Source organism: Oncorhynchus clarkii, unplaced genomic scaffold, assembly GCF_045791955.1.
Source record: "Oncorhynchus clarkii lewisi isolate Uvic-CL-2024 unplaced genomic scaffold, UVic_Ocla_1.0 unplaced_contig_9205_pilon_pilon, whole genome shotgun sequence".
Lineage (NCBI taxonomy): Eukaryota > Metazoa > Chordata > Actinopteri > Salmoniformes > Salmonidae > Oncorhynchus > Oncorhynchus clarkii.
Window position 1 is genome coordinate 948 of NW_027258730.1, and position 25017 is coordinate 25964.

At 40.9% G+C, this 25017-nt stretch overlaps 1 protein-coding gene and 1 pseudogene across 1 annotated transcript; one reads left to right on the plus strand and one right to left on the minus strand.

The window, feature by feature from the left end:
• The first annotated feature begins 791 nt into the window (after nt 1–791).
• Nucleotides 792–12429, plus strand: LOC139398355 (uncharacterized). The gene is made up of 3 exons (XM_071144406.1): nt 792–1610; nt 3573–3677; nt 12178–12429. The coding sequence occupies exons 1-3, from the start codon at nt 792–794 to the stop codon at nt 12427–12429; spliced, it is 1176 nt and encodes a 391-aa protein (XP_071000507.1).
• Nucleotides 12430–18351: 5922 nt separating this feature from the next.
• On the minus strand, nt 18352–19398 carry LOC139398356 (free fatty acid receptor 3-like; annotated as a pseudogene).
• Between the last annotated feature and the right edge of the window lie 5619 nt (nt 19399–25017).

The window sequence follows — 25017 nt, forward strand, 5'->3', positions numbered from 1 at the left end:
TGATTGTTGTCCTATGGACAGAGTCTCCCACCTCAGCTGTAGATCTCTGCAGTTCATCCAGAGTGATCATGGGCCTCTTGGCTGCATCTCTGATCAGTCTTCTCCTTGTATGAGCTGAAAGTTTAGAGGGACGGCCAGGTCTTGGTAGATTTGCAGTGGTCTGATACTCCTTCCATTTCAATATTATCGCTTGCACAGTGCTCCTTGGGATGTTTAAAGCTTGGGAAATCTTTTTGTATCCAAATCCGGCTTTAAACTTCTTCACAACAGTATCTCGGACCTGCCTGGTGTGTTCCTTGTTCTTCATGATGCTCTCTGCGCTTTTAACGGACCTCTGAGACTATCACAGTGCAGGTGCATTCATACGTAGACTTGATTACACACAGGTGGATTGTATTTATCATCATTAGTCATTTAGGTCAACATTGGATCATTCAGAGATCCTCACTGAACTTCTGGAGAGAGTTTGCTGCACTGAAAGTAAAGGGGCTGAAAAATTTTGCACGCCCAATTTTTCAGTTTTTGATTTGTTAAAAAAGTTTGAAATATCCAATAAATGTCGTTCCACTTCATGATTGTGTCCCACTTGTTGTTGATTCTTCACAAAAAAATACAGTTTTATATCTTTATGTTTGAAGCCTGAAATGTGGCAAAAGGTCGCAAAGTTCAAGGGGGGCGAATACTTTCGCAAGGCACTGTAGGCCTACTACATACCATTTTTGCCCTGGTATTTCATGTTTAATTTATATTTTTATATATATATATATTTTTACAGGCAATCAGCAAGCGCAATGAGTTCAGAATATAAACCCAGATCCAAGCTTCTGCATGCTCACATTATCAAAGATTGTAAACAAACCAGTCCAGGACCTCAAACAAAGTATCTGCTAATGACAGAGAAAGAGATTCTGCATGACAGTGAAAATATCAGGCGATGGACTTTTGGTAAAAAGGACCCGAGCAAAATGAACCGAACGATATTGATGATGGGAGAAACAGGAGCAGGAAAATCAACCCTCATCAATGTGATGGTGAACTACATCCTTGGCGTTGATTGGGAGGATAAATACAGATTTGAAATCATTGCTGATGAGAGTCAAAGTCAAACTAGTTCACAAACAACTGCCATCACTGTGTATGAGATCTTTGGTCACGAAGGTGATCACATTCCATTTTCTTTAACCATCATCGACACTCCAGGATTTGGTGACACAAGCGGAATAGAGCAAGACAAACTCATCACAAAAAATCTACAGGAGCTGTTTCAATCTCCAAAAGGAGTCCACCACATTGATGCAGTGTGCTTTGTTGTAAAAGCTGCACAAGTGCGCCTCACACCTACACAGCGGTACATTTTTGATTCTGTCCTCTCAATTTTTGGAAAGGACATAGAAAATAACATTGTGGCACTCAGTACTTTTGCAGATAGTGGGGAGCCTTTAGTCCTTCAAGCACTGGTAATGGCAGAAGTTCCATGTGTCAGAAATGAACTTGGTACCCCTGTTTACTTCAAATTCAACAATGTGTTTGCTGGTTTACAAATGGTTGAAGATGATGAAGAACAAAACGATGAAGAGGATGAAGAGGAGGAGGAGGAGGAAAATGATGAGGTGTGTCAATCATCTTGGAAAATGAGCATGAAAAACATGGCCATGTTTTTTGAATCACTATGTACAATGGAAGCAAAAAGCTTGGTATTAACACGTCAAGTTTTAGAGAAACGCAAACAACTGGAAATGGAAATCCAGACATTAACAAAGCAGCTACAAGTTGCAATGCAGCGAGCAGAAGCACTGAGGAGGGTCAGCGACCAATTAGAACAACATGAAGAGGACATGGAAGCCAACAGAAACTTCTCCATTCTTTTAGATGTAAGTGTGAAGGAGAAATGTGCCGTAAACAAGAAGGCAACAAATTGTAATTCTTGCAGGGAAACTTGCCATCACCCTTGCACAGAATATTTTGGGTGTACACGCATGCAGCAAGACAGATGCGCCGTCTGCATAAAGAAATGCAGCTGGAACGATCATTGTAAAGAGAAGTTCATTTATGTCTTTAAAACAGAAGAAGGTGAATCAACGTACCTAGACCTAAAGAGAAAGTATGAAGAATTGGAAGGTCAATCGCTGACAGCAAAAATGTTCCTCATCATCTTTTTGAATGAACTTCACCTGCAACTCATTGCCAGCTTAATCTTAATTCTTAAAATAAACAGCATTGTTCAAAAACTGGATCAGATCGCTCTGAGACCAAATCCAATGAGCGCAGCCAAATACCTTGACCTCCTGATTGAAAAAGCGCAAAGGAATCACAACCCCGAGAGAGTCAAGACACTGACAGATATGAAAGAGTAAGAAAAGCTGAAGAATAACTTCGCTAATCTGGTTCATGAATAAGTGAGTAAATATTGCATTTAATGTCTTCTCCAATACCTCCGTGATTGGCAAACATATGGTTAACCTGCATTTTGTTCTGCTTTCCTGTCTTCTACAGGGGTGTATCCTGTCAGTAACCACCACAGGAAGAGCTGAGAGTTAGGCCTACATAATGAATAATTATTAAGACATGTTTATAGTGCTAATGTCAAACTAAATTTACCATTACATAGTTGGGTCATCCATTCATTGGATCCTCTGCTCAACATACAATTTATGTATAGTTAAACAAAATGATAAATTTCCATTACTCTTGTAAGTTTTCTGTAATGTGTGAAATATTTTTGTGTGAGATAATCCATTGATACTTTTATTCTATTGATGTAATATTTGTTCGAAAAATCGACATTCCGGTTTAGCATGTGAATGGAGAAGAATCTCGTAGACAAGGCGTTAATTTTTCCAAATTTGTACTTTGCTTTCTACTTTCTTACATATCAGATTTGATTGGTGAGTTCGTAAATTACCTTTTTTGACGCAAATGTCACACGACTTGAGGAGCAGAAGACCTGTAACTGAAGTTTCAACCGCGATGGCAAACGTGAATGGTAATGGCGTCGACTCCAGTCGGTAATGGTAATGGCGTCGACTCCAGTCGGTAATGGTAATGGCTCCGACTCCAGTCTGGAAGTAGTCTTACCAGGACTCATATCACAGGAACAAACCATCTTTATAAAGGACAGATATTCATTTTTTAACATTCGGACACTGTTTAACATGATTTATTCGAAACAATTCTCCAACTCCCCTGAGGTGGTAATCTCCCTAGACGTCCATTCGACAGAATTGAAAGGGAATAGCTATTTGCTGTTCTTAAAAATAAAAAAAAATAGGGGGAAAAATGTTGCTCATGGATCCGTTTCTTGTATACATCTCCCCAGGCCAGTGTCTGTACCAATGACACCCGTTCTGATTATTTTGCTCTGGAACGTGGGACACGCCAAGGCTGCCCACTGTCCCCTTTATTATTTACCGTCGCCATTGAGCCCCTTTCAGTAGCTTTACGGGCATCTTCCTCTTTCCAAGGTGTAACACGGGAAGGAGTTGAACATTAGGTTATCATTATATGCAGATGATTTGTTACTCTATGTAAGTAGCCCTGTAACCTGTTTACCTTCTATCCTTTCTATTCTGGAGAACTTTGTCTCCTTCTCCGGTTACAACCTGAATCTCCAGAAAAGTGAGTGCTTCCCAGTCAATCCAGCAGCGCTGCAGCTCCAGCAGATAGATTTGCTCTTTCAGGTTAGCCGCTCTGGTTTCAAATACCTTGGATTGAAATTCATTATATGCTCTTTTGTTCTGCAAACTTTCCTCCCCTTCTTGCGCAAATGAAAACTGATTTTCAGAGACGGGGTAGCTTACCACGATCACTTATAGGAAGGATTAATGCTGTAAAAATGAACAGTTTACCCAAATTCTATTTCAATCTATCCCATTGTTTTTACCAAGGTGTTGTTGTTTTTTTAAAGTCAATCAATCAGGCGGTTACCACATTTATCTGGGGAGGAAAGGTACCCAGAGTCAATAGATCTTTACTTCAGAGATTCAAGTTTAGTGGAGGGCTGGCACTACCCAGCGTTTTATACTATTACTGGGCAGCCAGCTTTCAGAAATTGCCATTCTGGTTACATGCTCCAGATACCTCATGGTGCCACCTAAAGGCACATTCTTGTATTTTTGCTTCTCTTCTTGCGTTACTCTGCTTTTCTCGACCAACATCCCCCTCTCTCTATACTCGCAAACCTGTAGTGCTTTCCACACTTAAGATTTGGTACCAGTTTCGACTGTATTTTAAATTCTCCTCTGCATCTACTATGGGTCCTATTGACAGGAATCACTTCTTCCCCGCTTCTCTAATAGATAATGCTTTCTTTCACTGGACGAGGAAAGGTAATAAAGTCCTTCCAAGACTTATATGTACATTTATTTTTTTCTAGTTTTCCCAACCTGGCCTCTAAATACTATTTGCCTCCATCTCACTTTTTCCGTTACCTTCAAATTAGGCATTGTGTCTCCTCCCAATTTTCTGGCTTCCCTGCTCCACCCCCTTGCTAACCCTGGGATGGTATATTGACTCTATTACCTCGACAGAAAGCAGTCATTTCTCAGATCTATCTGTGTATTTTGTCATTGGACAAACACTCCACCAACAAAACTAAATCTGCTTGGCAGTGGGAAATGGGTGTTGAATTTACACAGGAGTGGTGGGACGAGGCTATTGATAGGGAACGCTCCATTGCATCTTGAGCTCATCTTGGTCTCATACAATGTAAGGTTTTACATAGAGTGCATTTTTCCAAATCCAGATTGTCTGAAATATATCCAAATGTAAATGATGAGTGTGATAGATGTCATGTCTCACCATATGACCTTAGTCACATGTTCATTCAATGCTTTAAACTACAAAATTACTGGGATTCATTTTTTAAAACTTTATCTGGGGTGCTTGAAATGAACCTGCAGCAATGTACCTTGATAGCTGTTTTTGGTATTCCAGGAGACTTGTTCTCCTTGGATCCCAAACATGGCGATGTTGTTGCTTTTTACATCCTTATTAGCTCACCGTGGAATTCTTCTCCAGTGGAAGTCTGCTCAGTCCCCCTCTACTTCTCAATGGCTCAACGATGTAATGTTCTTCCTAAAGCTTTAGAAAGTATTCTCTTAGGGGATCCAATGATACATTGGAACCCCTAAGAGAAACTCACTGGTCTTCATGATGTTACTAATACTGAAACCATGAACTCTAAACCCATTGGTCTTCATGATGTTACTAATACTGAAGCTATGTGTTCTAAACCCACTGGTCTTCATGATGCTACTAATACTGAAGACATGTGTTCTAAACCCACTGGTCTTCATGATGTTACTGATACTGAATACATGTGCTCTAAACCCACTGGTCTTCATGATGTTACTGATACTGAAGACATGTGCTCTAAACCCACTGGTCTTCATGATGTTACTAATACTGAAGCCATGTGCTCTAAACCCACTGGTCTTCATGATGTTACTAATACTGAAGACATGTGTTCTAAACCCACTGGTCTTCATGATGTTACTGATACTGAAGACATGTGTTCTAAATCCCCTGGTCTTCATGATGAAGACATGTGCTCTAAACCCACTGGTCTTATGATGTTACTGATACTGAAGACATGTGCTCTAAACCCACTGGTCTTCATGATGTTACTAATACTGAAGCCATGTGCTCTAAACCCACTGGTCTTCATGATGTTACTAAAACTGAAGACATGTGTTCTAAACCCACTGGTCTTCATGATGTTACTGATACTGAAGTCATGTGTTCTAAATCCATTGGTCTTCATGATGTTACTAATACTGAAGACATTATAGACCCATTGATCTTCATGATTTTACTAATACGGAAGTCATGTGTTCTAAACTCACTGGAACTCTCTGGGGAAATGTGAACATCTGGCTACTGTGCTGCTCTATTCTGGGAGTGTTGCAGTAACCCTGCCCATGCAAATATTACGATACCACAGCTCACAATCTCCCAGCCTAAAACCCTATGGGACTGAGTCTGACTTGGGCTGACGACGGCTGGAGAACCAGACTTCACACTGGACTTTGCATAACGTTCAAGTTGGGGACTTCACTCTCAGGTCTTTATATAGCTATGAATTTAAATCAAAGCTTAAAAAAAATCAAAACCTATTCTGAATTTTGTTCAACATGTCCTTCAAAATAATGCATTTTCTACAGCTCGATACCCTTAGTGGTCCCAGTGTGTTAACAATGATTTAACATTTTTGCAGAATATATTGAGAGATATGTACATTATCATAATCCATAGACAGTCTAACCAATTACATTATTGTAGTGTCGTGTCATATTTCAAAGAATTTGTTATTAGAATACGGGAGACTCCGAAGCTCTGCAGCTAATGAGACAGAGCAGTTCCTCTTTAGCTGAGGGAGGTTTTTGTACGATGCTCTAACACTGTGTGAACGGAGTGCTCAAACCCTGCTGACAGTAGTAATCTCCTGCATCTTCAGCCTGGACTCCACTGATGGTCAGAGTGTAATGAGTATAAGGACTACCAGATCCACTCCCACTGAAACGACCTGGAATCCCAGACTGGCGTGTTGTAGCAACATAAACCAGGAGTTTAGGAGCTTCTCCAGGTTTCTGCAGGTACCAGTGGAGATGATTACCAGTATTTGAACTGGCTGTACAGCTGATAGAGACAGTCTCTCCTGGACTAACAGACTGAGATTTAGGAGACTGAGTAAGAATGATATCTGCTGATGATTCTGAAAAATAAAACAAAATTCAAGAAAGGCTGATTTGTAAGATTATCAAAACAACAATGATATTGTAAAGCATAGCATATCAAGCTAAATGTTAAAATGTTTTTAAAAATTCTATCATGTTAAATTAACAAATGAAGTGTAAATCTGAATCCAAATCCATAATGAATAAAAGTTGGTGAAAGTGTCTCTCACCCTGAACAAGGAGCCCCAGTGTCCACAGCAGTAGAATCAGTGACATCATCATTGTGTTGTGTGTCAGTGGCTCTGAAAGGAGTGAACAGTCACTAATCAACACTGGGGTTTTAAAAGTATGTGGAGCAATGAGGCAGGACAGCTATGCAAATGTCTCATATTTTACACAAATGCGCGCGTGCACACACACACACACACAGATAAAATAAGTCAGCAGTTTCCAAAACTATGCTTACTGTATTTCAAATCTGAGAATACTAAAATCATAGACAAACCACACATTATAACAACTATTTCTTAAATGGGGCCTAGTTTGACTCGCCCACACAGTGTGTGATGTCCCTCAACAGTGGTTGTCAGTCCCGGGAGAAGGTAAACCAAGCTTAACAGTAGAATTGCTGCCTCTACATTATGTCCTTCAAACCTTTTCATGGTGGACAGTAGTGGAGCTCTGTCTCTCTCCTCTCACCACAGTGTGTAATGGCAGTTTGAGAGACGGGTAAAGTGGGTGTTTTAATTTAAGTTAAAGGTCCCCAGAACCGTATAAAAAGAAAGTCACACACTCTATAGAACAATTCAGTTGTTAGGAGCATATATAGTGTGCAACTTTCTTTCATTACTTTTATACAGTTTACTTTCCATTAGTCAGCACCTATTCAAGCATTACTGGGATGTGCTTCAGCTCGTGGTTTCATTACCCTATCGTAACCACAAAAAAACTGTTATAGTTTCAAAATATGTTTTAAACTAACGTGCCATGTCAATCTCATGGACTGTCATTCTTGGCATCTACACTGGGGACTAAAGATTAGTGGCGGAGGGAGGAGGGAAGACTGACTCATATCAGTCATATCTGCTATCAGAGGTGTTGAGGGCTTCTCATTCATATAGAAATATAGCCTATAGTGTTGAATACATGGTTTACAGTATCACTATTTAGGATTTAGCCTTTTTCTTGTTTTGAACCGAAAGGTATGATCCTTTGGGTGGGGATACATTTGCCTGTCCATGTAGCAAATGTGTTACATCTGACATATATGTGTCACATTCTGACCTTAGTTCCTTTGTTTTTGTCTTTGTTTAGTATGGTCAGGGCGTGAGTTGGGGTGGGCAGTCTGTTTGTTTTTCTATGTTGGTTTTCTGTGTTCAGCCTAGTATGGTTCTCAATCAGAGGCAGGTGTCGTTAGTTGTCTCTGATTGAGAATAATTCTTAGGTAGCCTTTTTCTACCTATGTTTTTGTGGGTGTTTGTCTTCCGTGTCAGTCGCCACGCAGGACTGTTTAGATTCTTCACGTTTATTATTTTGTTCCAGTGTTCAGTTGTGTTTTTAAATAAATCAATATGGACACTTACCATGCTGATTTTTGGTCCGATCCTTACTCCTCAGACGAAGGGGAGGAAATCCATTACAATATGGGAAGTTCTACCTTAATTTGGTACAGAAACATTTTGTTTGATATTGTTGGCAAGTTGTCTCACTTCTTCTTGTGGCTTAGAATGAAACGGAAATGGTTGAACCCATGTTGCGCATGAAAGGTATGAAATGCATGTTTTTCTTGCTCTATTTAGGCAGAAATGGTGTTGCATACATCTAATGTGTTTTTCCATTGTGCTCAATGCTAAAATACCTGTCAAGATTTTGACAGAATGAGGCAACTTAACAAGTGTGATGAAGTCATTTAACACATTATGGGAAGTTGGAGCTCCTCTGAACGAAAGCAGAAGTAGCATACTGTAAGAGAAATAAAACATCATCTATTTATTAATTAAAACTAAATCTATTTATTCATGCATGGGAAATATGAGAAGCAATATAATTTAGGATTTGACCAATGGAGGTCAAGCTTGAATGGGGGTTAGATCACCAAAGGACCAAATCTAGGCAACCCTATAGATCCATGGAAAGTACAGGCTATACAGACAGCTTGCAGGCGGTCCAGAATCCAGCCAGGCAGGAGAGTATACACACCGGTATCGCAGGTACCAGGTTCATCTGTACAAGATGTCGGAGGACGCCAGGTTCAGCATGAGACACAGGGTAAATGTGGGGTGTTGGGAAGAGCTGCGCAGGATGACCACCAGAACAGCTAAAGTCGGAAGTTAGGTCGGAGTCATTAACTCGTTTTTCAATCACTCCATAAATTTCTTGTGAACAAACTATAGTTTTGGCAAGTCGGTTAGGACATCTACTTTGTGCATGACACAAGTCATTTTTCCAACAATTGTTTACAGACAGATTATTTCACTTATAATTCACTGTATTACATTTCCAGTGGGTCAGAAGTTTACGTACACTAAGTTGAATGGGCCATTAAACAGCTTGGAAAATTACTGAATTATGTCATGGCTTTAAAAGCTTCTGATAGGCTAATTGACATAATTTGAGTCAATTGGAGGTGTACCTGTGGATGTATTTCAAGGCCTACCTTCAGACTTGGTGCCTCTTTGCTTGACATCATGGGGAAATCTAAAGAAATCAGCTAAAACTTCAGAAAATAAATTGTAGACCTCCGCAAGTCTGGTTCATCCTCGGGAGCAATTTCCAAACGCCTGAAGGTACCACGTTCATCTGTACAATCAATAGTACGCAGGTATAAACATGGAACCACGCAGCCGTCCTACTGCTCAGGAAGGAGACGTGTTCTGTCTCCTAGAGATGAATGTTCTTTGGTGCGAAAGGTGCAAGTCAATCCCAGAACAACAGCAAAGTACCTTGTGAAGATGCTGGAGGAAATGGGTACAAAACTACTAACTATCTACAGTAAAACGAGTCCTATATCGACAACCTGAAAGGCCTCTCAGCAAGGAAGAAGCCACTGCTCCGAAACCGCCAGAAAGACAGCCAGACTAGGGTTTGCATCTACACATGGGGACAAAGATGGTACTTTTTGGAGAAATGTCCTCTGGTCTGATGAAACAAAAATATAACTGTTTGGCCATAATGACCCTCATTATGTTTGGAGGAAAAAGGGGGAGGCTTGCAAGCCGAAAAACAGCATGTTGTGGGGGTGCTTTGCTGCAGGAGGGATTGGTGCACTTCACAAAATAGATGGCATCATGAGGCAGGAACATTATGTGGATATATTGAAGCAACATCTCCTCAAGACCTCAGTCAGGAAGTTAAAGCTTGGTCGCAAATGGGTCTTCCAAATGGACAATGACTCCAAGCATACTTCCAAAGTTGTGGCAAAATGGCTTAAGGACAACAAAGTCAAGGTAATGGAGTGGCCATCACAAAGCCCTGACCTCAATCCCATAGAACATGTGTGGGCAGAACTGTAAAAGCATGTGCGAGCAAGCAGGCCTACAAACCTGACTCAGTTACACCAGCTCTGCCAGGAGGAATGGGCCAAAATTCACCCAACTTATTGTGGGAAGCTTGTGGAAGGCTACCTGACACGTTTGACCCAAGTTAAACAATTTAATGGCAATGCTACCAAATACTAATTGAGTGTATGTAAACTTCTGACCCACTGGGAATGTGATTAAATTAATTTAAGCTGAAATAAATCATTCTCTCTCCTATTGACATTTTACATTCTTAAAATAAAGTGGTGATCCTAATGTACATAAAACAGGGAATATTTACTAGGATTAAATGTCAGGAATTGTGGGGAAAAAAAGGAGTTGAAATGTATTTGGCTAAGGTGTATGTACATTTCCGACTTCAACTGCATGTTACCAGGGAGGCCCAGTGCACAGCCCCAGGACGATTTTCGAAAACAGGGGGCCTACATCTGGGAAGGTTGGGCCCATGCTGGAGGTGTTGGAGGAGTTCATGTGTTCCATGGTTGATGAAAAAATAAGAGATCTAAGAGCTATCTAGAAGACAGTAGACTTTAGACATCTAATTCTTTGTTTCTCGAAAATAATGGATACTGTTAACAGTTTCTTCACTAGAAAAGTCTGCTTGAGTTTCTCTTCTCTTGATCTCATGTCATAGATTGATAGTAAGTGAAAGGTGTGGGTTAACTGCCTCTGGTCAGATTCCTCCTGATGAACTGGGGGAGTTTTTTGTTGCACATTTACCCATTTTACTCCCCAATTTGTAGTTAGTCTTTTCCCATCGCTACAACTCCTCTACGGACTCGGGAGAAGCGTATGTCTAGAGACATGCTTCCTCCAAAACACCCCCCTGTCAAGTCTTGACACACTGCTCACTTAAGCCGGAAGCCAGCCGTACCAATGTGTTGGAGGAAACACCTTCCAGCTGGCGACCAGGGTCAGCTTGCAGGCTCCTGGCCCACTACAAGGAGTCGCTAGAGCGTGTTGGGACAAGGACATTTCTGACCTTGCATACTGTATAGATGCATAGATGATCATATGAGACCAGAAACATTCACAATTAAATAAATACTATGCATGATCATGAGTCACAATTTGTGTGAATAGCTGAATTTACCTTTTCTTTGGACCTCGAGCAATTAGTTTTGGTTCAAAGACCCTGTCCCGTAAATCATCTCAGTATTCATTATATTGTAATGTGTCTTTTTGAGGGTATATAATTGTTGAAAGATGGTTATATTCAACTTACTTTGCAGCTGAATGCTGAAGGAGAAAATGTATTGCTTAGTTTCGCTATCTATTTCCTGTTTTGCTATCTTATTTGATCTCATTTGCTATTTTATATGCTATGTTAAATGTTATTTGCTATCTGTTAAAGTCTTGCTGTCTTGCGAAGAAAGCCTGTTCTGCTGTTCATATCAATATGTTTATTTTCAATTTGTGATAGAATGTCTTGTAAATTACACTATTCATTTTCTCAAACATTTTAGTGAGCCTTTTAAATTAAATGTATAATGTTGTTAGATGTTTACAGTCAACTGGAATTTACTTCCTCAGCACAGGCATTTTATCAACCGGTTTTAAATAAATTCATAATTTAATTTCATACGTTCTTCAAAACAATCATATTAATTAATAGTGAAATGCAGTTTGATTCATAGGATTTTATTCCATTATAATAAAGGAAGTATGCTAACATCTTTTAAATTTTGAAGATAGTTGAATGTATTTTCAGTCATCTCATGTAGTTATAATATGCTTCAGTAGCTACTCAAAGGGAAGTGTGATAAACTAACTGTCTGTATGAGGAACAGAAACCTACTGATGGAAAAAAATGTAATTTACAGCTTAGATGTAAAACTGCTGCATCATTATTGTCATATCAGTCTTGTGTTTGATAGTTCCCCTCTCCATAACTTCCCACCTGTCTCCTAGGTGATGTTCTTCCCACCCTGACAGTCCTGTCCCCCTCCAGTGTGGAGCTGTAGCAGGGGAAGGCCACTCTCATGTGCCTGGCCATCAAGGGCTTCCCCTCAGACTGGAAGCTGAGCTGGAAGTTGGAAGTTAGCAGCAGTAACACCTGGGAGGTGACCGGGAACCCCGGCGTCCTGGACGGCCACTACAGCTGGAGCAGCACCCTGACCCTCCCTGTTGACCAGTGGAAGAAGGTGGGCTCTGTGACCTGTGAGGCCACCCAGGGCTCCCAGTCTCCGCTCTCTGAGGAGAGACCAGTGTTCTGAAGGAGTTCCCCACTCTGAACCTCGTCTTCTTACTGTTCCAGCAATACTAGCACACTTGTCTAATGCTGGGCTGGACCCTGTATGGGAAATCTTCCTCCACCTGGATCTTGTAGCATTATGGAACAAACAACAATGAGAGATCTGTTTGGCTTTCACTAGGCAAGTCAGTTAAGAACAAATTCTTATTTTCAACGACAGCCTAGGAACAGTGGGTTATCTGCCTTGTTCAGCAGCAGAACGACATATTTTTACCTTGTCAGCTCAGGGATTTGATCTTGCAACCTTTTGGTTAAAAGTCCAACGCTCAACCCACTAGGCTACCTGCCACAAGTGTTCTGAACCTAATTACTGTAATGCTGTTGGTTCTGACATGTTGAGATAATAAAGACGTTCAATATTTTAAACTGTTTGCCTGGATATCATTATTTAATGAGTTTTACCATTAGACATTGAGATACTTTTGATTTATTGCATTTTCATAAAGAATGATGAGCTCTCTGCCCTGGAAAGAGATTTTAGAAATACATTTTACTCAATCAACCTTTTTCAAGGAATGTTTGGCTGATTGGGCCACATTTGGTACCAGTCAAAATATCTACAGTGATACTAATACTGAAGCCATGTTCTCTAGACTCCCCAGTCTTTATGATATTACTAATACTGAAGCCATGTTCTCTAGACTCCCCAGTCTTTATGATGTTACTAATACTGAAGTCATGTTCTCTAGACTCCCCAGTCTTTATGATGTTACCAGAGCCATGTATTAGAGAGGATATTGAGGTTTCTGCATTATGATGTATTTACATGACACTTCAACATTCTGTGGCAGGCTAGAATTAGAACAAAACTAAACTCTAAAAGTTGGCCTAACTCTCTAAATATATGACTCTGGATGTTACCAATACTGAAGCCATGTGCTCCAAGCTCAGTGGAACTCTCTGGGAACAGGTGAACATCTGGCCATGTTACTGCTGTATTCTGGGAGTGTTGCGGTCACCCTGCCCATGTAAATCTGAGTTTCAACCCAACCAGAGCTCACAATCACTCAGCCTCAAATCCTCTGGGACTGTGGCAGCTGTGTGTCTAACTAAATAACTGAACATGGGCTGGGGAAGCAGACTTTACACTGGACTTTGCATAACGTTCAAATCGGGGAATTCGCAGTCTTTTTATGGCTTTGTATACAGTATGTAGACTACATTTGTGACATGTATAATAATCTAAAGTAGTACTTCTTGAATGGAATCGATATGACTGTATTCACTCAAGGTTGGAGGGGTATTCGAAGTTGAGTAGGGCATAAATAGTTGGGTTCGGACAGGATCAACATTCATGCTATTGCGTAATGAAGTTAGTGCTTCTTACAATATGAAGATGAATCAAAGCGTGAAAAAAAAAATCTAAACCTCTTCTGAATTTTGTTCAACGTCTTTCAAAAGAAAGCATTTTCTACAGCTCTGTATCCTTAGTGGTCCCAGTGTGTTAAACAAAGATTTAACATTTGCAGAATATTTTGAGAGATATGTACAGTATCATAATCCATAGACAAGCCTAAACAATTACATTATTGTAGTGTCATATTTTGAAGAAATGTTGTTTAGAATACTTTAGAATAAGGGAGACTCTGTTCCTCTTTAGCTGAGGGAGGTTTTTGTATGACGCTCTAACACTGTGTGAATGGAAAGCTGTTACTCTGCTGACAGTAGTAATCTCCTGCATCTTCAGCCTGGACTCCACTGATGGTCAGAGTGTAATGAGTATAAGGACTACCAGATCCACTCCCACTGAAACGACCTGGAATCCCAGACTGACGGGTTGCAGCATAATAAACCAGGAGTTTAGGAGCTTCTCCAGGTTTCTGCAGGTACCAGTGGAGATTATTACCCGTACTTGAACTGGCTGTACAGCTGATAGAGACAGTCTCTCCTGGACTAACAGACTAAGATTTAGGAGACTGAGTCAGAATTATATCTGCTGATGATTCTGAAAGATAAACCAAAGTGAAAAAAGGTTGATTAATAAGGTTATCACAACAACAAGCATATCGTAAAGCATAGCCTTTTAAGCAAAATGTTAAATAAAAAAACAGTAAAATAAACGAATGAAGTGTAACTCTGAAGCCAAATCCATAATGAATCAGAGTTAGTCAAAGTGTCTCTCACCCTGAACAAGGAGCCCCAGTGTCCCCAGCAGTAGAATCAGTGACATCATCATTGTGCTGCGTGTCAGTGGCTCTGAAAGGAGTGAACAGTCACTGATCAACACTGGGGTTTTAAAAGTATGTGGAGCAATGAGGCAGGACAGATATGCAAAGCTTTCATATTTTATGCACATACATGCACCGTGCACGTGTACACACACCGATAAATGACGTCAGCAGTTTCCAAAAGTAGGCCTAGTGTGTATCGTATTTGAGAATACTAAAATCATAAACCACACAATGTAACAATTATATCTTAAATCAGGCCTAGTTTGACCCACTTACACAGTGGTTTATGTCCATCAACAGTGGTTGTCTGCCTCAGAAGGTCAATTAAGTTTAACAGTAGAATTACTGCCTCTGTATGTTTCAAACCTTCTCAAGATGGAGAGTAGTGGTGCTCTGTCACCCTCCTCTGACCACACTGCGTAATGGCCGTTTGTGTGATGTGTAGAGCGGGTGTTTAACTTTAAGTTCAAGGTCCTCCAGATCCGTATAAAAAGAAAGTCACAGACTACATATACCCATTCAATTGTTGGGAGTATATGTAGTGTACATCTTTCATTCTTTCGTTTTATACAGTTTTCTTCATACAGTCAGCACCTCTACAAAACATTTTGGGGTGTGCGTAACCCTATCATAATCAAAATGGTTCTAGTTTCAAAATATGTTTTAAACTACAGTATCATGTCGTTCTCATGTATGGTCAATCCTTGCATCTACACTGGGGACTAATGATAGGTGGCAGAGGGAGGAGGGTGTACTGACAGAGTCATATAAGTCATATCAAAGGTGTTGAGGGCTTCTCATTCATATATAAAAAAATATAGCTCATAGTGTTGAATACAAGGTTTATAGTATCAATATTGAGGATTTAGGCTTTTTTCTCATTTTGAAAGGAAAGGCATAATCCTTTGGGTGGGGATAAAGTTGTTTGTCCATGTATCAGGTGTTTTTACATCTGAAATACAGTGTTGGCGAGTCGTCTCACTTCTTGTTGTGGCTTAAACTGAAACTAACATGGTTGAACCCATGTTGGGCATCAGAGTGGTGCAAGGTTTGAAATTCATGCTTTTATTGATATATTTAGGCAGAAATGTTGTTGCATACATCTAGTGTGTTTTTCCATTGTGCTCACTGATTATGTACCTGTCAACATCTTGACGTAGAATGAGGCACACAGTACTGTATGTGTCACAATCGTTATAAGGAGTGGACCAAGATGCAGCGTGGTATGTTTCCATGCTTTTATTTGGAAGAGAAACTTAAAGCAGAGAAACTTAAAGCACAAAAACAATAAAGCGAATAAACGAAACGTGAAGCTACATGCAGTGCAGAAAGCAACTACACACAAACATAGTCAAGATCCCACAAATACAATGGGGAAATGGCTACCTAAACATGATCCCCAATCAGAGACAACGATAAACAGCTGCCTCTGATTGGGAACCATATCAGGCCAACATAGATATATAATTCCCCTAGATAACCCACTCTTAATCACACCCCGACCTAACCAACATAGAGAATAAACAGCTCTCTATGGTCAGGGCGTGACAGTATGATGAAATAGTCCAACACTCTGGGAAGTTAGAGCTCCTCTGAACCAAAGCAGAACTAGCCTACCTGTAGACTACTTCAAGATAAATAAAACAAATATTTATTCATGAAATCCAAATCTATTTCTTTATGTATAGGAGAGCTGAGAAGCAATAGAATATGGATTTGACCAATGGAGGTCAACCTTGAAGGGCGATAGGTCACCAAAGGAACAAATCTAGGCTACCATATGGATACATATAAAGTACAGGCTAGCCTCCCGGGTGGCGCAGTGGTTTAAGGCACTGCGCTACCTGGGAGCTGTGCCACCAGAGTCTCTGGGCTCGAGCCCAGGCTCTGTCGCGACCGGGAGGCCCATGGGGTGGCGCACAATTGGCCTAGCGTTATCCGGGTTAGGGAGGGTTTGGCCGGCAGGGATATCCTTGTCTCATCGTGCACTAGCAACTCTGGCGGGTTGGGCGCAGTGCACGCTAACCAGGTTGCTAGGTGTATGGTGTTTCCTCTTACACATTGGTGTGGCTGGCTTCTGGGTTTGATGCGTGCTGTGTTAAGAAGCAGTGTGGCTTGGTTGGGTTGTGTTTCGGAGGACGCATGGCTCTCGACCTTTGCCGCTCCCGAGTCTATAAGTGATGAGACAAGGCAGTAACTACTAAACATGTGGATAACATGCAATTGGGGAGAAAAAGGGGGTTAAACAAATGATTAAAAATAAAATAAAAGTACAGGCTATACAGACCCAGAGTCAGCGACTCAACCTTTAACCTGTCTACGATACTGGTTCCCAATTGGGGATCAACCCTCCCACGTTCAGCTGAAACGGTGGCGCATGGAACGCAAAAATATTCTTAAAAATATTTAACCTCCACACATTAACAAGTCCAATAGCTCAAACACCTTGTTCATCTAGCCAGCAAGTCAGATTTCTAAAATGTTTTACGGCGAAAACATAGCACATATATATGTAAAACCACCACCAGACATAGCTCATTTCAATAGCCAAAACATGCAATCAACAAACGCAGGATTAAAAAATAAATCGCTCACTAACCTTTTGAAAATCTTCATCAGATGACAGTAATATGACATATTACACAGTACATATTTTTTTTTTTCAATAATATGCCATTTATATCCATAAATGTCCATTTACAGTGAGTTCACCTTCAGAAATTACTCAAAAATGCCCGCAGGAAATCTATGTAGCGTGGCAAGATAACGTAAATAGACATCATAAACTTTGACTAAATATACATGTTCTACATATAGTTAGAAAGATACACTGCTTCTTCATGCAACCGCTGTGTTAGATTTATTTTTAACGTTACAGAAATCGCACACTATTCCATATGCTGAGACAGCGCTCAGTTCCAAGCTACATTTCCACGTAATGTTGGAGTCAACAGAAACACAGATTTAAGCATAAATATTCCCTTACCTTCGATGGTCTTCGTTCAGAATGTTCTGGAAGGCTTCATACTTACCCAATACATCGTTTGGTTTCAAGTCTTGCGTCTTTGTATTAGCTACTGCTAATAACATCAGCTGAAATGTCCTCTGGTCCGGATAAGTTGCGCATCAAAACTTCAAAATTACACATTATATGTCGACTAAACAGGTCAAACTAAGTGCAGAAGCAAGCTTTATGATGTTTTAGACATGCAAAACAAACAATTCAATCGGCCATCGTCTGCCCTTCTCTTGAGTGCTGGAACAAAGGAATGGCTGGGACCAATTCGCGCCCATACGCACAGCCTATTCTCTCGTGGCACGCACTAATTTCACTCCCATAGGGTCAATTCTCGCGGGATTTGAACGATTCAAAGCTCTAATGAAAGAGGACATCTAGCGGAAGAGATAGAAAGTGTCCCCAGAATCATAGCTGGTTGGGAAGGGTGGGGGCCATGACGTCAAAGTTGCTCCAACTTTCATGGCCACAAAAACTAGTTTGGAAGAATGCCTGCCCTGTGAGTTCTGCTATACTTACAGACATAATTCCAACGGTTTTAGAATCTTTAGAGTGTTTTCTATCCAATAATAATTTTTATTTGCATATATTAGCAATTTTTGACAGATTTTTTTTCCAGTTTACTAGGGGTACCCAATCTCTCCAAAGGGGGCGTATGTCTGCCATATCCTTAACAGGTTCAAATGTATATTTCGTTTTAGGAGTACCTGCATCCTGCGCTCAGACGATTACTTGGCCTCCTTTGTGAGATGAAGACGTACAAGAAGTGGTCCAGGCAGCTGTTGATAAACGTAAAGCTCCGGACGACATGTGCTGCTGCGCTCCTGTGGCACAGCAGCACTGCCGACGCCTCAATTGGGCAGTTCAACCGCCGGTGGAGGCAGAAGTAGGACATGACCACACAGAGAATGGGACCACGAACTTCAGTAGGGTCTCCAAGACAAGGACAACTGCTCTTTCAGCATCGGAGCCTGTGTGTCACCTGCACTTGAGCTTGCCATCGTCTACTTTGTGAGTGGCCACATCGGGGGAAGTCAGGATGCAGGCGAGCCACCACAGGGCCAGGAGCAGCGCCGCCTCCCCTTGCTTCCCAGCCAGTTCCACTTCTGTGGGTAGAGCACGTGGAGATGGCGCTGGACGCCGATTAGAGTGGAAAATGGCTAGCTTACAGGGGACATTGCGCAGAGTCCAGCCGTGCAGGAATGTATAGATCCGCACCGGCACCGTGGCCAGGAACAGGATGTCGGGGGACGCTGGGTTCAGCATGAGGCACAGGGTGAAGTTAGGGCAATGGGATGAGCGGCGCAGGATGACCACCAGGCGAGCTATGTTAACAGGAAGGCCCAGCGCACAGCACAGCTGCAAGACGGAGTACAAAATCAAGCAGCCCGAATTTGAAAGAGACAGACTGGTCCCTTATGGCTTTGTAGGTAGAGCATGTTGCTTGCAACACCAGGGTTGTGGGTTTGATTCCCATCGGGGACCAGTACAAAAATGTGTACACTCACTACTGTAAGTCGCTCTGGATAAAAGTATCTGCTAAATTATGAAAATGAAACATTATTGACGATAACCTGGTGTTGAGAAAATATATGTGTTATGGTCAAGACAACCAATCACGGCCTTGAGAGTAACGATGCGGGAACCGTTCTCCCCCCCAGCTAGAGAACTTCAGTGCGAACCTCTCACATACTCTCTATCCCTCTCTTTTACCCTCTATCTATCCCTCTGCTGTACCTCCCATCTTCCCCCTCTCTCACTTTAATCTAATACTAACTGAATTATGTCTATGTCTCTGCCATATCATGGATTCATAGCTACCCTATCTAATAGTACTCAGATGATTTTCTTTAATGGAAGATTCTCTAATGTCAAACATGTAAAGTGTGGTGTACCGCAGGGCAGCTCTCTAGTTCCTCTACTCTTCTCTATTTTTACCAATGACCTGCCACTGGCATTAAACAAGGCATGAGTGTTCATGTATGCTGATGATTCAACCATATACGCATCAGCAACCACAGCTAATGAAGTCACTGAAACCCTTAACAAAGGGTTGCAGTCTGCTTTGGATTGGGTGGCCAGTAATAAATTGGTCCTGAACATCTCTAAAACTAAGAGCAATGTATTTGGTACAAATTATTCCCTAAGCTCTAGACCTCAGATGAATCTGTAAATGAATGGTGTGGCTGTTGAGGAGATTAAATTACTTGGTGTTACCTTAGATTGAAAACTGTCATGGCCAAAACATATATATTCAATGGTTGTAAAGATGGGGAGAGGTTGTCCGTAATAAAGAGATGCTCTGCTTTTTTGACACCACATTCCAAAAAGCAAGTCCAGCAGACACTAGTTTTGTCTTATCTTGATTAGTGTCTCGTCATGTGGTCGAGTGCTGCAAGGAAAGACCTAGGTGCTGGCCCAGAACAGAGCAGCACGTCTTGATCTTCATTTCAATCAGAGGGCTGATATGCAGCTCATTCGGAACGTATTCAGACACCTTGACTTTTTCCACAATTTGTTACATTACAGCCTTATTTTAAAACTGAGTGAATTGTTTTCCTTATCAATCTACACACAATACCCCATAATGACAAAGCAAAAAACATTTAACTTCTTATGGCTGCAGGGGCAGTATTGAGTAGCTTGGATGAAAAGGTGCCCAGAGTAAACTGCCTGTTCCTCAGTCCCAGTTACTAATATATGCATATTATTATTATTATTGGATAGAAAACACTCTGAAGTTTCTAAAACTGTTTGAATGATGTCTGAGTATATCAGAACTCATATGACAGGCAAAAACCTGAGAGAAAAATCCAACCAGGAAGTGGGAAATCTGAGCTTTGTAGGTTTTCAACTCATCGCCTATCGAATACACAGTGGGATATGGGTCCGTTTGCACTTCCTACGGCTTCCACTAGATGTCAACAGTCTTTAGAACCTTGTCTGATGCTTCTACTGTGAGGTGGGGCCGAAGCAGAAGGGAATGAGTAAGGTCTGCCATGACTTCAACATGCACTGACCATGCATGTTCATGCGAGAGCGAGCTCTGTTCCATCGGACTTCTGAAGACAATGGAATTCCCCGGTTGGAACATTATTGAAGATTTATGTTAAAAACATCCTAAAGATTGATTCAATACATCGTTTGACATGTTTCTACTAACTGTTATGGAACTTTTTAACATTTCGTCTGTTTTTAGTGAACGCGCTTCATGACTTTGGATTTGTTTACCAAATGCGCTAACAAAAGTAGCTATTTGGACATAAATTATGGACATTACCGAACAAAACTAACATTTCTTGTGGAAGTGGGAGTCCTGGGAGTGCATTCCGATGAAGATCAGCAAAGGTAATTGAAGATTTATAATGCTATTTATGACTTTTGTTGATTTCACTATTTAGCGGGTAACTGTATGGCTTGCTTTTGTGGCTGAACGCTGTTCTCAGATTATTGAATATTGTGCTTTTGCCATAAAGCTTATTTGAAATCTAACACAGCGGTTGCATTAAGAACAAGTGTATCGTTAATTCTATGTAAAAACATGTATCTTTCATCAAAGTTTATGATGAGTATTTCTGTTATTTGATGTGGCTCCGGATATTTTGGAGGCATTTCTGAACATGGCGCCAATGTAAACTGAGGTTTTTGGATATCAATATGAACTTTATCAAACAAAACATATATGTATTATGTAACATGAACTCCTATGAGTGTCATCTGATGAAGATCATCAAAGGTTAGTGATTCATTTTATCTCTATTTCTGCTTTTTGTGACTCCTGTCTTTGTCTGGAAAAATGGCTGTTTTTCTGTGATTTTGCGGTGACCTAACATAATCGTTATTGGTGCTTTCGCTGTACATCCTTTTTGAAATCGGACACTGTTGTGGGATTAACAAGAAGTGTGTCTTTAAAATGATGTGAAATACTTGTATGCTTGAGGAATTTTAATTATGAGATTTCTGTTGTTTGAATTTGGCGCCCTGCACTTTCACTGGCTGTTGTCATATCGATCCCGTTAACGGGATTGCAGTTAAAAAAAGTTTGCAAGTATATTAGAAAACAATTGGAAATATCACATTTACATAAGTATTCAGACTATTTACTCAGTACTTTGTTGAAGCACCTTTGGCAGCAATTACAGTCTACAGTCTTCTTGGGTAAGACGCTATAAGCATGTCACACCTGTATTTGGGTAGTTTCTCCCATTCCTCTCTGCAGATCCTCTCAAGCTCGGTCAGGTTGGATGGGGAGCGTTGCTGCACAGCTATTTTCAGGTCTCTCCAGGGATGTTCGATCAGGTACAAGTACGGGATCTGGCTAGGCCACTCAAGGAAATTCAGAGACTTGTCCCGAAGCCACTCCTGCGTTGTCTTGGCTGTGTGCTTAGGTTTGTTGTCCTGTTCGAAGGTGAACCTTCGCCCCAGCATGAGGTCCTGAGCACCCTGGAGCAGATTTTCATCAACGATCTCTCTGTGCTTTGCTCCATTCATCTTTGCGTCGATCCTGACTAGTCTCCCAGTCCTTGCAACTGAAAATCATCCACACACCATGATGCCGCCACCACCATGCTTCACCGTAGGGATGGTGCCAGGTTTCCTCCAAACGTGACGCTTGGCATTCAAGAGAAACCGTTCAATCTTGGTTTCATCAGACCAGAGAATCTTGTTTCTCAAGGTCTGAGAGTCTTTAGGTGCCTTTTGGCATACTCCAAGCGGGCTGTAATGTGCCTTTTACTGAGATGCTTCCGTCACTGAACCATAACGGCCTGATTGGTGGAGTGCTTCAGAGATGGTGGTCCTTCTGGAAGGGTCTCTCATCTCCACAGAGGAACTCTAGAGCTCTGTCAGAGTAACCATCGGGTTCTTGGTCACTTCCCTGACCAAGGCCCTTCTCCCCCCGATTGCTCAGTTTAAACAGCTCTAGGAATAGTCATGGTGGCTGAAAACTTTTTCAATTAAAAAATGATGGAGGCCACTGTGTTCTTGGGGACCATCAATGCTGCAGAAATGTTTTGGTACCCTTCCCCAGACCACGACACAATCCTGTCTTGGTGCTCTACGGACAATTCCTACGACCTCAAGGCTTGGTTTTTGCTCTGACATGCACTGTCAACTGTGGGATCTTATATAGACAGGTGTGTGCCTTTCCAAATCATGTCCAATCAATTGAATTTACCACAGGTGGACTCCAATCAAGTTGTAGAAACATCTCAAGGATGATCAATGGAAACAGGATGCACCTCAGCTCAATTTCGAGTCTCATAGCAAAGAGTGTGAATACTTATGTAAATAAGGTATTTCTGTTTTTTGTTTTAATAAAGGTATACAAATTCTAAAAACCTGTTTTGCTTTGTCATGGGGTAGATTGCTGAGAAAAAAAAAATATTTAATCAATTTTAGAAGAAGGATGTAATGTAACAAAACATGGAAAAAGTCAAGGGGTCTGAATTCTTTCCGAAGGCACTGTAAATACTATGCATGCCAGTCTCTCTTGGCTAAGAGTTGAGGAGAGACTATCTGCATTACTTCTTCTTTGTATAAGAAACATTAATGTGTTGAAAATTCCTAATTGTTGGCTTCATCAACTTACACAGAGCTCTGACACACACACATACCAAGTTGTTCACGTAGTTCTGCCTTTGAGCTGTTCTTGTCTATTAATGTTCTGTATTATGTCATGTTTCATGTGGACCCCAGGAAGAGTAGCTTCTGCTTTTGCAACAGCTAATGGGTATCATATTAAAATACAAACACCTCTGATATGAGGTATGTCTGATATAGATGTAAGTAGATGTAAGGATTGACAGTCCATGAGATCGACATGATGCTGTAGTTTTAAACATAGTTTAACTATAATAATGTTGTTGTTTTTTATGGGGGGGGTGTTTATGATTGTATGGTAAAAAGCATGAGCTGACACAAAAAATATTTGTAGAGGTGCTGACTAACGGAAAGTAAACCGTATGAAAATAAACAAAAAAAGTTGCACACTTGTGTGTGTGGCGTGACCTGCTTTCCTTATTAATAAGTGAATAAAGATTTAGTTTATGTATAACTCTGACTTCTGTGATGTGTGTCTCTCCTCATTTGATAATAAAGAATGAACAAGATCTTTTTATAAATCATTATGATCAAATGTGGACTTGTGTGACTTTTTCCACATTTTGTTGTGCTACAAAGTGGGATTAAGTAACGGAGACTCAACGCCCGAATTGATTATCCCTTTTATACCGTGGCTATAATTCAACACATTTGTCGCTAGAAATGTGTTCATTTGCAGGCAGAAATGTGTTTAACATCCACTGAAGCAGCTAGCTAGATAGCTAGAGTAGTTGCCTTGGTAACCAAGCAAACAAGCCAACAAACCAAACCATCAGTCCTAGTTTGCTATTATGAAAATCGATTTCAACAATGCCAATAATGTTTTTAATTCAACGTTTGCTTTCAAAAGTAGCTCAATAGAAATTGTAAGAATTAACTATAACCATTGAATTCTGCTGTGCTGATACACCGTGCATTATTTAAGCAATAAGGCACGAGGGGGTGTGGTATATGGCCAATTTACCAAGGATAAGGACTGTTCTTATATCCACGACGCAACGCGGAGTACAGCCCTTAGCTGTGGTATATTGGCCATATACCACAGACCCCTGAGGTGCCTTATTGCTATCTCATCAGCCCAGCCAGCGAATTTATAAACTTGATCACCACTATAAAAATGATCTAGACTTTATCTCACATTTACTTCAGACTAACATTCCATTTTCAAATTTGATCTCCAGCTGTCCCATAGTAATGGACGTGTCGGGACGAGACAGACAGGAAGCGTTTCTCAGCCCGTCTAAATCATGGATCAGCTGGCATCATTTTTATAGATATATACAAAGAAATGTCATTTGAAAAAATGTGGCTAGTTTGCAGTCTTTCCAGCTTCAGTTTGAAGTGATTGTGTTAGCTGTGTTGTTGGCTAGCTCCTCTGAACAACAGTGTCCTGATGAGGGGGCACATTTTCTTTGCCAGGCTATATCACACCTCATTGTAATGGATGTGTCCAAATAATTGTCATTAGAAAACAGTTTAAACAAATGCAAATGCGTTATTCTGGCTGCAATGTTTGACGCGACTTAAGTTAGCCGTAGTTGGCTAGCTAGCATGCAAGGAATAAGTATGTTGCCAGACAGTATTACAATGGAACATTTAGTACGAACGACTGGGCCACGTCCATAGATAGAGAATAAAAAGACTGAACAACTGGGTCGTGTCTCTGGCAACCGAACCAAATAGAACGAATGACCATCCCCCTTGGGTAGCAACCTCAGATTTGTGTCGGGACTACATCTCATGAAAGGATGAAATAGTATGA

Bases quoted from the DNA above. Each gene is read 5' to 3' on its own strand.
- LOC139398355 (XM_071144406.1), top strand. From the start codon at position 792: ATGAGTTCAGAATATAAACCCAGATCCAAGCTTCTGCATGCTCACATT. The intron at 1,611-3,572 runs GTGTGTCAATCA...TCTATTCTGGAG, and splicing joins AGGAGGAGGAAAATGATGAG to AACTTTGTCTCCTTCTCCGG. The intron at 3,678-12,177 runs GTTAGCCGCTCT...GTGGAGCTGTAG, and splicing joins AGATAGATTTGCTCTTTCAG to CAGGGGAAGGCCACTCTCAT.